The sequence below is a fragment of the Dromiciops gliroides genome, chromosome 3 (assembly GCF_019393635.1).
Source record: "Dromiciops gliroides isolate mDroGli1 chromosome 3, mDroGli1.pri, whole genome shotgun sequence".
Lineage (NCBI taxonomy): Eukaryota > Metazoa > Chordata > Mammalia > Microbiotheria > Microbiotheriidae > Dromiciops > Dromiciops gliroides.
The window spans coordinates 595,716,364-595,729,726 of NC_057863.1; the positions used below are offsets into that span (position 1 = coordinate 595,716,364).

General features: G+C 47.4%; 1 protein-coding gene across 7 annotated transcripts in view; it reads right to left on the reverse strand.

The window, feature by feature from the left end:
• The window catches only part of SPOCD1 (SPOC domain containing 1), a 49,759-nt gene extending 42,067 nt beyond the window's left edge, over positions 1-7,692 (reverse strand). For 3 of the 7 annotated variants that reach the window (XM_043991193.1, XM_043991191.1, XM_043991186.1), the window contains exons 1-2: positions 7,388-7,520; positions 4,764-6,595 (exon numbers count right to left, since the gene is read on the reverse strand). In XM_043991193.1, the coding sequence (XP_043847128.1) occupies positions 4,764-6,542 (1,779 nt within the window). In that variant the 5' untranslated portion in view covers positions 6,543-6,595; positions 7,388-7,520. Of the gene's footprint in view, positions 1-4,763; positions 6,596-6,769; positions 6,998-7,221; positions 7,321-7,387; positions 7,575-7,611 lie in introns of those variants that run through there. The other 4 variants (XM_043991190.1, XM_043991189.1, XM_043991188.1 and 1 more) reach the window with 4 other exon arrangements.
• Positions 7,693-13,363: the final 5,671 nt, after the last annotated feature.

The window sequence follows — 13,363 nt, forward strand, 5'->3', positions numbered from 1 at the left end:
CATAATCTCTACCACTAAGTTAAAAATCAATCACAACTGGGGGCAGCTAGGTGGCGCAGTGGATAGAGCACCAGCCCTGGAGTCAGGAGGACCTGAGTTCAAATCTAGCCTCAGACACTTAACACTTACTAGCTGTGTGACCCTGGGCAAGTCACTTAACCCCAATTCCCTCCCTTAAAAAAAAATCAATCACAACTGATCCAACCATTCTGAAGAGCAGTTTAGAATTATGCCCAAAGGGCTATAAAGCTGTGCATACCCTTTGACCCAGCAATACCACTTTTGGGTCTTTTTTCCCAAAGAGATCATGGAAAGGGGGAAAGGACCCACATGTATAAAAATATAGCTGCTCTTTATGTGGTGGCAAGGAATTGGAAGTTGAGGGGATGCCCATCAATTGGGGAATGGCTGGACAAGTTGTGGTATATGAATGTAATGGAATACTATTGTGCTGTAAGAAACAATGAGCAGGAGGAGTTCAGAGAAATCTGGAGGGTCTTGCGTGGGCTGATGATTAGTGAGATGAGCAGAACCAGAAGAACATTGTACACAGTATCATCAACATTGAGTGTTGATCTACTGTGATGGACTATATTCTTCACACCAATGCAATGGTACAGAAGAGTTCCAGGGGACTCATGATGGAAGAGGATCTCCAAATCCAGGGGGAAAAAAAAAAGGAACTGTGGAGTATAGATGCTGATTGAACCATACTATTTCTTTTGTTTTTGGTGCTGTTGTTTTTCTATTTTGAGGTTTTTCCTCATTGCTCTGATTTTTCTCTTATAACATGACTAATGCAGAAATATGTTTAATGTTATTATGTGTATATATATATAGATATATAGATATATATAAAACCTATATCAGATTACCTGCTGTCTAGGGGAGGGAGGGAGGGAGAAAATCTGAAATTGGAAAGCTTGTATGAACAAAAGTTGAGAACTATCTTTACATGTAATGGGGGAAAATAAATAAATAAATACTTTATTAAAAAAAAATCAATCACAAACTTAGAGAGTCTTCAGGTTAGAAAGGACCCTCAGGGGTGGCTAGGTGATGCAGTGGATAAAGCACCGGCCCTGGATTCAGGAGTACCTGAGTTCAAATCTGGCCTCAGACACTTGACATTTACTAGCTGTGTGACTCTGAGCAAGTCACTTAACCCCCATTGCCCTGCAAAATAAATAAATAAATAAAATTTTAAAAAATAAAAAAAAAGAAGGGACCCTCAGAATCCTCAAGTTTGGACCAAGAGCTGTGACAATCTAAAGAAGGTTCAGATGACATCACAGAGGGCAGAACCACAATGTGATTCAGTATATCTATTAAATACCTACTATGTGCCAGAAGGACCCTATGCTCCGTGCTGGGGATATATCAAGATGACTATTTCATAGATCCTGATATTAAAAACCTTATGATCGGGCAGCTAGGTGGCACAGTGGATAAAGCACCGGCCTTGGATTCAGGAGGACCTGAGTTCAAATCCAGCCTCAGACACTTGACACTTAACTAACTGTGTGACTAGCAAGTCACTTAACTCTCATTGTCCTGCCCCCCCCCCAAAAAAAACACCTTATGATCACATGGCTGACGGCAGCATGTACATGTATGATGATGCTATGAAAAATGTGAGAAGGAAAAGATCACGTTCATCTAATGGGGCAGAGAGGATTCCATGGAGGAGGGTTACTGGAGTGAGGTCTTGAAGGGAGGGTCTTCACTGGGCAGCGATGGGAATGGGGAGGGGATGGGGATGAGAACAAACATCTAGAAATGGAAGAACAGAACAAGGGATGATAAAGAGTTCTGTTTCATGGACGCAGAGCAGTATGAGGTTTGAGCCATATTGTGAAAATCTTGAAGGCCAGAAAGAAGAATCGATACTTTATTCAGTACCCAAAGGGGAGCCAATGAAGGTTTTATTGGGAGGGGAGGTGACATGACTAGAATGGCATTAAGAAGATCATTCAGGCAATTTGTGAATGGCCTAGAGACAGAGGAGCTTGGAAGAAACATCAGTTAGGAGACTCTAACAATGGTCCACGTACTGAGGATTTTTAAGAGAAACTAGAAATGTCCTTTGCCTGTGAGGTCATATGCAACAAGCACACTTTTCCACAATGCCTTTTGCTGTTACTAAGACAGAATCGTGGGCTGGTTAAAGCCAGTCTCTGACTGAGGAACATTTGATGTTCCTGTGCTTGTAGCCTTGCTGAAGGTCCCCCAGCTGTCTGCCCTGTTTCAAAGCAGAGCCCGGTGAAGATTCCCTCCCTCGTGCAGCAGATGATGGCACAGGAAAGAGATGAGAGGGAATCGAAAAAGGGAAGAAGACATTTGGGAAACAGAGGCAGGTGCACACAGAAGAAAGGAGTATCAGCAATGTTAGCAAATGCCAAAGGAGAGCCCAGCATTTAAACATCACAACAACAGGTGTGTCCTAACCAGACAGGCTGGGTTCCCAGCAGCACGGAGAACCATCAGCCTGGCGGAGCTGCCTTGCCACCCTCCTACCTTAGGACCCTTTCCCAGGAGAAAACCTATTTGGGAAGTACAGGGACAGGGCTGGTCCCATCCGGATGAGCCGTTTCCCCCATACACACCAAGCTGGAGTATGGGAATGGCTGCTCCCCCAGCCGGAGACGGGCCTTTCTCCACCTCCCTCAGGCCCCCAGGAGCCTCCTTCTCTCCACGTCTGTCAGCTTCAGAGTATGCCCTTATCCCTAATGAAGCAGGGGCCTCTCCCCTGACTTTTCCCACTGAAACACACTCTTCTGCCCCCTCACACCGTGTGGGCCTTCAACCCCAGGCCTTGGAGCGTATGGTGCATGTGAATCTGTACAACAGTGTAGTGAGGGGTGGAGAGGCCAGCAGGGAGGGCAGGCGGGCAAGAACCCAGGGCAGATGAGGCTGCCCTGCTGCCCCCTGCCCTGCTACCCTCCATCCACAGCCGCCCAGGAGCTAGCCAAAGTCCCAGCAAACAGAGCCGTTTCTCCACTTCCTGGGCTAAGGCTCTGCAGGGACTTCCGATCCGAACACGTAATGGTGTTCTCCTCAATGTCCCCCCTTCCAGAACGAGGCCTGGCCTAGCTAAGAGGCGCTGCCACTGCCCGGTCCCTCGTGCCCCCACCATTCCAGCCTGCCCACAGCTCCTTCCAGAGCCCACCTTCAGCTCCATGCAGGGGCAGAGCCTCGGTTGCCATGGGAACAGGTTGTTTGGGGGAAGCCATTCTGCTTTTCTGTTGTCAAGGCCAGAAGCAGCTACTGGCAAATTCCAGCTGATGCTGAAGCTCCTTGGCCACCCCCACCTCCCGCCTGGTCGGGGCTGGCACCGGGCTTATACACACTCTGACCAAAAGCAGTCAAATCTCTCAAACCCACAGCACTCATAGGGGCACAAAGCACACTCCTCACAACCATTCCAGGAGGGAGGAGGTGCAAAGATTCTTGTTCTCATTTTACAGAAGGGAAAACTGAGGTTTGGAGCCACAAAGCCACCTGGCCAAGTTACACAGTGCTGCAGTCGGAATTTGAACCCAGCTCCTTCCTAACTCCAAGCCCTGGGCTCTTTCCCCTCTGCAGTGAAGTCTCTCCTGCCCCTGCTCCCTCCCCCATCACGGTGTTTGAGGGCAGCCTGTAGCTTAAAGTTATAAAATGGGGAGGGGTTAGAGGACAGGGGAGGAGCCCCAAGGCCAGCTGTTATTCATTCTGACACAGGCCCGATCCCCAGATGAGCCACCTGCAGTAGTCTTGACTTAGCCATGCCCTATACCTCTTGAAACTTGCTCTGCTGGAGTGCTAAGGCTCCAAATGGAGAAATCACTTGCCCAGGTCACACAGCTAATAAGGACTGAGTCAGGATTTGAACTCAGTTCCCTCCTAAGTACAAGTCCAGTGTTCTTTTCAGACAGACGAGGCCAAGCTCTAAGCCCAGACAGGCAGAACAACAGCCCCCTCCTAACCTTTTTGCCTCTCTTCCCTCCTTTGTACACAGCCGCAGAGGGAGCTCAACACCCTGACAAGCAGGGGGGCTATTTCTCACCCAGTTCTGTAACAGAGAGCGGGGCCCTTTAGGACCCCTCTGCAGGCCTTGATCCCTGGCTAAGACTTCACTCAGAGCTGCCCACTGCACCCTCAGCCCCCTCCCCCCCCAGCCGATTCCTGGTCAGGGTTCTCTCCTACCAGAGAAAAGGAAAAGCCTGAGAAAGAACAGAAAGTGAAAATGAAGGTACGGTGCAGAGGAGGAGGAAGATTATGATGCCTGGGCCCTGCCATGGAGGAGACCCTGGATTTGGAGTCAGTAACCTGCCTTTGCCCCTTTGCAACCATAAAGTGCTCTAGAAGTGTTGGGGGAGCAGTAGCAGAGGAAGCCCTGGTATCAGGAGCCCCAGCTGTGTGACCCCAGGCAGGTGACTGCCCTGTGTGAAGAGAACCCTCATAATATGGGCCTCCCATGGTCTTTGTGAGACTGGGGCTTTCTCCCTCTTAAAGCCCAACAGAGGGGCAGCTAGGTGGCACAGTGGATAAAGCACCAGCCCTGGATTGAGAAGGACCTGAGTTCAAATTTGGCCTCAGCTACTTGACACTTACTAGTTGTGTGACCCTGGGCAAGTCACTTAACCACAATTGCCTCACACCCCCCCCAAAAAAAAAAAAAAAGCCCAACAGAAACATCAGCTCCAGTGGTTTTTATCATGATCTTCGCGTCGGCCTGGCCTCCGCCATTTACAAGGGCTCCCCAGGGCTAGGAGGAAACATACCTCTTTGCCTCTGCTTCCTCTGGCTGGTTCCAGATCTGCCCTGTTCTCCAGTCTGGATTCTCCATGTCTGCCCCATCGCTGGACAGAGGACAACTCCCCGCTCCTTGGCTTCTCTCCAGCTCTGGATCGGTTCCGCCGATGTCCAAAGGGTCTCCTGGATGCCTCATGGTCCACACTGGCCCCACTGGCCATGGGTCCTTTGGAGGAAGGCTTGGCTCCCAGGAAGCGCTGGCCAGCCTGGTCACGGGGCCGCTCCATCCTAGAAAGCCCTAGGGCTCGAGCAGGCAGTGCCCTCACTGCTCGCCTGTTGGCATCAGACGCCCCCGAGACACCTTTGCCAACAGCAGATTCCATCTCCTCAGCAATGTCTGAGAGGTGAGCATCATCATCCCCAGTGACGGCCTTGGGCACCATAGCAAAACCAAGATCTTCATGTTCTGGAGAAAGTTCCCCTGATAATCTGGAGAATGAAGTCAAAGCCAGGGGATCCCAGGGGGTAGCTGGTGGGCACCGGTCAGGACTTTTCCAGGAAGTCTTAGAGACCGGCATTGCTCTGGGTATGGCGGGCCTCCCAGGAGGACTCAGTGCCTCCACAGCTGAAGTAGCGGTCACTGTGCCTCTCTGGCGCTCCCCACTTCCCTTGAGCCCTAGAGAATCATTGGGGCCATGGGGAGAACAGGAGACAGGCTGTGTGGGGAGGGCTCGCTGCAGGCAGGGCCACATCTGGCTCTTCCCTGCGAGCTTAGGCTCTCTTTCAGCAGTTAGGGTGCTCCTAGCAACACCTCCCATTTCTCCACTAGTCTCCCCACTGCTGTTCAGAAAGGCACATTCCGCAGTCTTGGGGTCTGCCCCACCTGCAGTCGGCGCGGGGCCTCTTTCGTCCCTCCTCCAGGATTCTTCTTTCCCGGGGTTCCTCCTCTTCCTCACCTCCCTGAAGCTGGTGGACAACCTGCTTTTCTTGTTTATCCTCTCCAGGGCCACCCTAGGGCAAAGAGCAAAGGCATTGGGCTGTTGTCGCTTCACCTTTTCTCCTTCCTTGGCCACCTCACAAGCATCCAGAGGACAGTCCACACAGGTCTCCTGCTCTGGGGCCAGGCGAGAGAAGATGCCCTGTTCACACACCTCAGAGAGACACTCAGGAAAGGCCACTGGCGTGAGCCATCTCATTTCAGGGGGATTCTCCTCATCATTTCTGGGGGGACTTTGGTGGGTTCTTGGAGGACTCCCCTCCCTGAGCAGCCCATCTCCAGAGATCTCCTGGAGGTCGGGGCAGCTCTCGGCTTCCACTGATCTCTCCCCATTTCCTGTAGACCTGACACTTTGGACCATGTGGCCGGGCTTCTTCCCCCAGTTTTCAGCTAAGATGTCATGCAAAGCCACGTGAAGCTTTTCTAAGAACTGTGCTTTTCTTTCCATTGGTGCAAGAGGTGGCTGGACATGAAGATCTGGGAACAGCAACGAGTCCTCACCCAGGTCCTGGGCCTGGCCGTCTGGGTCCAGAATACAGGCCTCGGGCCCTGTGCCCCTGCCCATCATCTGTGAGTCTTGAAGGGCTTTCTCTGCTGGGTCCCTGTCATCCTCACAGTCTGTTCCAGGGAGTGTGCTCTGACTGGCTTCAGGCTCCAGGCTCCCTGGAGAGGAGGCTGCACTCTGCTCCCAAGTCCAACTCAACACCGAGCTGCCCCGCTGCAGCTCCTCCATGAAGGGGCTACCATCAGGGGAGTAGAGCAGGACATCCTTGGGACCCAAGGCGTCTTCCCCTTTCCTATCTCCCGACATGCCTGTGGGCCAGCCAGCCAGGATCCAGGGAGACCATGAACATGCAGGGAGAGCTGCCCAGGGAGAGAAAGAGAGATGTTATCAACTTAAGGGCACCAAAGGATTTCCCAGGGAAAACCCAGCTCTCTGAGGTGCCTCGTATACAGTTATGGACACAAAGGGATCACAGAACCCCTACAGCTAGAGCCAGAAGGGACCTCAGAGGCCGCTGGGCCCAACTTCCTTACTTTATGCAGAAGGAAAATGAGGCATGGGGAGATTCAAAGACTTGCTCGTGGTCTCACAGCAAATATCTGAGGCAGGATTTGAACAGAGTCTCTTGACTCCCCAATCCAGAACTATCCATGAACTGCACACCATGCATGTCCCTTCTCTGATTCTAGAGCCACACTTTTTACTCCATGCTAACAACATTAAATATGACGTTATCTGTTATCTGTCCCCCACCAGGAAACCATAACCCAACCAGTACTATTTCTGTCTCCTTCCTCCAACAATCCTGGACCAGGCATGCTCAGCACTAACCAATGACGTCTCTCCACCCCCCCCCCAAAAAAAAAGGACCCAGTGCTGGTCCCTTTTAACGGCTACCTTCCCTAGAAAGCCAAACCTGGGCTGCCCAGTAACAGCCTCTCTCCACTAGGGGGCCCAGTGGCCCAACAAGACCCAGGTCCCTTACCTGCGAGACCACAAGCTAAGCACCCTAGTCACATCATCGGCTCACTGACCCATCAGTCACACCCTCTCTGCTAATTGAGCGGTCACATCTTTCACTGCTGCCCGACCAGTTATACCCTCTTCTTTGCTAAGTGACCCGTCATTCACACCCTCTTTAAGTAACTGACCAGTCGCATCTTTCCATTGCTGACCGGTCACACCCCCTTCCTGCCGATCAGTCCCATCCTCTCTCTGCTAAGTAACTGACCAGTCACGTCCTCTCTCTGCTGACCAGTCACACCTTCTCTGCAGAGAGACGACCCACCAGCGTTGACCCCACCCAAGCTCCAGCATCCCCAAATCGCTCAAGCCCTGCCACGCCCCTTACTTGCGGAGCGCTCCCCCTACGCACCTCTCCTTCGACCAGCGCCCAACGGACTCTGCGGCCCCGCCCCTCCCACTCCCCTCGTGCCATCGAGGAACCGCCCCGCCCTTCCCGTGCTGTGCAGCACCCTCCCCAGAACCTAGGGGAGTCGGGGAGCACGTGACCTGGAACATCAGACAGGCGGCGGGGGAGGGGGGGAGTGGGAGCTGAGCGGGGTTGGGATTTATAGGGTTAAAGGCTAGAGGATTTGATAGAGGGGAATAGTATTGGGAGGAGTCACCTTTTGAGTTGGGGAGGGGGACAAGTAGGAGAGGAACAACCTGCGGAGCTGTGGAAAGACAATATGGAGAAGGAGCTACCTGTAGAGTGGGGGGGGGGGTTTACAGGAATAGAGGAGTCAGTCACCTGTGGGGTGCGGAAAAAGGAGGGGGTGTCCTCTCTAAAGGTAGACCGAAGGAGGGGGAGGAATTGAGCGAAGCAGGAGGCAGAGGCTTGCCTATGCCAACATTTAATCGTTTTGTCAAGGGGGTATAACGGGAAAAAATGCCAACAAGGACTCGCAATCCTGTAGAGCTTTAAGGATTACGAAATGCTTTACTGAATTTGGAATCAAGGCCTCTAGATTCGGAATCAGTTTAAGGTTCCAATCCTGACTGCTACTTACCGCCTATGTGACCCCAACCGAGTCCCTTTTCTTCCTTTGTCAAATGAAGGAATTGGATTGGACCTCAATGCCTTCCAGCTCACAGACCAGAATCTCTGATTTTCGAGGTCACTTCACAAAGGGATCTCCAATAATAGATAATATTTACAAAGCACTTTTATATTTTGCATATATGTGTGTGTGTGTATATACATATATACATATACATACAAATACACACACACACATACCTTATTTGAATATCACACACCGTTGGAGGTAGGTGATACTATTATCCAGGTTAAGGGACTTACCCAGAGCCATGCAGCTTAGAGTCTGAAACAGGATCTGAACTCAGGTCATTTCCCCCAGTCCAGCAAACCATCCACTATACCATCTCAATACCTCTATGACATACTTGACAAATGGTCATCCACTCTCTCTGAACACTTCTGGTGAAGGGAATTTATCTCCCAGACATCCAGTGCTTTTTTTTTTTTTTTAGTGAGGCAATTGGGGTTAAGTGACTTGCCCATGGTCACACAGCTAGTAAGTGTTAGTGTCTGAGGCCTAACTTGAACTCAGGTACTCCTGACTCCAGGGCTGGTGCTCTATCCACTGCACCATCTAGCTGCCCCCCATGCTATTCTTGAATAGCTCTTAAACAGTTAAGTTTTATAAACCTGCCTCTTTAGAGAGACCAGGCCTGAAGTCAGGAAGACCTGAGTACAAATCTAACTTCATATTATTATTAGCTGTGAGATTTGGGGCAGATTGTTTAATCTGTCTGCCTCAGTTTTCTCATTTGTAAATGGGGATCATAACAGCATCTACCTCCCAGGGTTTGGGGGATAAAATATTTGTAAAGGGCTTTGCTAACCTTAAAGTGATTTATAAATGTTTTGTTGTTCAGTCATGTCCAACTTTCCATGGCTCCATTTTGGAGTTTCCTTGGTGAAGATATGGCATGCCATTTCCTTCTCCAACTCATTTTACAGATGAGACACAGAGGCAAACAAGCTTAAGTGACTTGCCCATGGTCACACAACTCGTGTCTGAGGTCACATTTGAATTCCGGTCTTCCTAACTCCAGCTCAGGCACTCCTTCCCACCCCCCCCAAATTGGGGATTGATTTATTGTTGTGTTGGTTGTCAAAATTTAACAAAGTGATGGGGAAAATGTTAATAATACGGATTGAACATAAAAGTGTGCTATGTGTGCATTCCCCCTCACCGGTAACCTGGTTGTTAAACATCTATCAGCCTGCCTCTGAGTATATACTGATATGGTTTATGGTTTATTGACTTTTCTAAGAAAAATAAGGACTAGACCTATTATTTCATTGCTAGATAAGACTCCTGGTGAGGAAAAACCTTGTACCAATACAGACTGGTACCTTCTCTGGAACTTTTTTTTATTATAAACATTTTTATTTATAGTTTTGAGTTCCAAATTTTATCCCTCCTTCCCTCCTTCCCCTCCCCCTTCCCTGAGGTAGTGAGCAATCAGATTCAGGTTATACAGTGCAATTATGTAAAACATTACCATATTAGTAATTTTGTATAAGAAAACTTGAATAAAAGAAAAAAAGAAAGTGAAAAAATAGCATGCTTCAATCTTTCAATCGATATCAGTTTTTTCTTTGGACTTGGATAGCATGTATGCTTCATCATTAGTCCTTTGGGATTGTCTTGAGTCATTGTATTGCTGAGAATAGTTGTCATTCACAGTTCTTCATCAAACAATATTGCTGTCTCTGTGCCCAATGTTCACTTGGTTCTGCTCACTTCACTATATATCAGTTCATAAAAGTCTCTCCAGGACTTTCTGAAATCATTCAGTCACTCCTTATAAATATTGTTAACTATTGTTATTATTCACCTAGAGACTAAGGAAAAGACAGTCATCCACATGACCTTCAAGTTCTTGAAGACAGTGATTCTGTCTACCTTAAAACTTTTCTTCATCAGGCTAAGTTCCTCCAAATGAGCAAGCCTCTTACAAAAACTTGGGAAGACTTATATGAACTGATACAAAGTAAAGTAAGCAGAACCACGAGAACATTATACATTGTAAGAGGAGCATTATATGATGATCAACTGTGAATGACTTAGTTATTCTCAGAAATATAATGAATGATCTGAGACAATTCCAAAGGACTCATGATGAAAAATGCTATCCACTTCCAGAGAAAGAACTGATGGAGTCTAAATGAAGATTGAAGCATACTATTTTTTGCTTTCTGTATGTTTTTCGTGTTTTTCCCCACTTTGAGTCTGTGTCTTCTTTCACAACATGGCTAATATGGAAATATTTTGTATTATTATACATGTATAACCTTTATGAAATTGCTTACTGTCTCTGTTGGGGAAGGTGATGGAAGGAGATAGAGAAAACTTAGAACTCAAATTTTTTTTTTAATAAATGTTAAAAATTATCTTTGCTTGTAACTGGAGGCAAGTGTGTGTGTGTGTGTGTGTGTGTATGGGGTTTTTTTGGTTGGGTTTTGTTTTTTTTTTTTGGTGAGGCAATTGGGGTTAAGTGACTTGCCCAGGGTCACACAGCTGGTAAGTATCAAGTGTCTAAGGTCGGATTTGAACTCAGGTCCTCCTGAATCCTGGGCAGGTTCTCTATCCATTGCACCACCTAGCTGCCCCTGTATTTTTAAAAAGGCATGCACTGTGAAGCCAACTTTTGAAATGAGTCTGTTGTGTTTCATGATTAAATGAACTTCCATGAATTAAAACAACAACAAATGAGTCTCTTATGACATAATGTTCTTCACCATTCAAGTCAGCCTCCTAGGATGCTCTCCAGATGGTCAATGTCCTTCCTTAAATATGACCCCCAGTAATGAATGGCAGAATACAGTGGCATTCTATCCCCTTCTTCATTCTGGTAACTACTTTTCAATGCAACCTAGATCACATTTTTAGTATCATTGCATTTTCTTGCTGAGTTTACAGTCTTCTAAAACTCCTACATCTTTTTCATACAAACTGCTGTCTAGACACGCTTTCCCCATTGTACATTAGTCAAGTTTATTGTTTGAACCCAAGAGAAAGACTCAACATTTATCATTATTACATGATATCTTAGTAGAGCTGGCCCTTTGTTTTTGCTTCTTGAGCAAAGTTAGCTATCTCTTGCAGATAAATGTCATTTACCAATTTTATGTTGTGGTGCAGTCATTTTTCAGCCCTGACTCTCTGTGACCCCATTTAGGGTTTTCTTGGTGGAGATACTGGAGCAGTTAGCCATTTCCTTCTCCAGCTCATTTTACAGATGAAAAAACTGAGGTAAACAGGGTACAGTGACCTGCCCAGGGTCACACAGCTAGGAAGTGTCTAAATCAGATTTGAACTCAGGATGATGAGCCCAGTGCTCTAACCATTGCACCAACTAGCTGCCCACCAATTTTATAAGGTATGCCTTCAGATGTACAAAACAGAGAAAAATACTAAAAAGCATATTCCATAACTCAGTACCCAGGTCAATTTGGGCTTGTTTCCTCATCTGTAAAATGAAGAAGACCTCTGAGGATTCTCTCAGTCTTGGTATTCCAAGTTTTTTTGCTGTCACGAGGAGTCATTAGCAGGGTGCAGAGAAGAAACTCAAAAGTCCAATCAAAGCCAAAAGAAAAATGTATTAGTTGTTCATTGTGTACAAGCAAGGCATACTGAGACATCACACAGACTTTGCCCCCTAGGAGTTAACAATCTAATTGGAAGGACATAATATTCACAGATTCCTATGGTACAAGGAGAATAAACTGAGTTTTGAGTGATGCAGTTGTTTTCAGTAGGGGTCAGGCATCCACCTCTGCTGGGCCCCAAAGGAAAGGAGAGATTCCAACTGATGACGAAGGGCTGGGGAGTGAAAGGGTGAAGTCTTTTCCAGGGTTAAGGGGCTGTTGAGAGGATAGAGGAAAAGAGGGAAGTGGGCAGAAGAACAAGGGATAGAAAATGATCTAATTTCATAGGATCATCCAGTTTATGTGAAGGGGAGTAGTTAAAGAAAGACTGAAGCAGTCATTTAATTCAGTGAAGTTTTATTATAAAGTATCTACTAAGTGCAAATTATAAAGCTAGTAAGTGCAGGGTCCCGAGACTAGTACTAGAAATTACAGTGCTTGCCTATGAGAAACTCTAATTCATGGAGTTTTCCACTGCACCCACCCTATGCAGGGAATGGGAAGGGAATAAGCATTTATACTATACCATCTATGTGTCAGGCACTGTGCTAAGCACTTTACAAATATCATCTCATTTGATCTTCATGACAACCATACAAGGTATAGGCTGCTATTATCCCCATTTTATAGTTGAGGAAACTGAGGCAAACGGAGGTTAAGTGACTTGTCCAAGATCATACAACTGGTTTGAGATTTGAACTCAAGCCTTCCCGACTTCAGGCCCAGACTATCCATCTAGCTGCCTCACATCCTACTTTCCTCAGCTAGCTAGATAGCAGCCTTGCCAAGGCCCAGACATCTGGTGAATGGAGGCCCTCCTGTCACTGCTACCAGTACAGATGTTCTCCGAGTCATCAAAACCTAAGCTGGGCAGCATGTAGCCATATAGGAGATGGTTCTGGACCAGGTCTTCTTGATCTGCAAAATTGCTTTTTGTTGTTGTTGTTGTTTTGTGAGGCAATGAGGGTTAAGTGACTTGCCCAGGATCACACAGCTAATAAGTGTCAAGTGTCTGAGGCTGGATTTGAACTCAGATCCTCCTGAATCCAAGGTCAGTGCTTTATCTGCTGCGCCACCTATCTGCCCTTTGAAAATTTGCTTTTTAAAAAGATACTTTGATAACTATTTCAACATAACTCCTTCGTAATTCTATATATTTTATTTTATGCATTCACCAGACTGCCAGAGGTAGAGGGGATGAAGAATCTCTCTGCTCTGGATTGCCAAATGGGTGTGGTAAGGCTATTAAGGGGGCTGTGCCCTGACCTGGCTCACTTCTGACAAGTCTGTCTGTGGAACCCACACAACAGGCAGCCAGGTATGCCTGAAGCAGCCAGGTCATGGCAGCATCAGATGGACAACTGGAGGCAGCACTAGATGACAATAAGATGCTGCTAGGAATCCATCAGTGCTTTAAATGAAAGCCTATTTTGTTAATCAC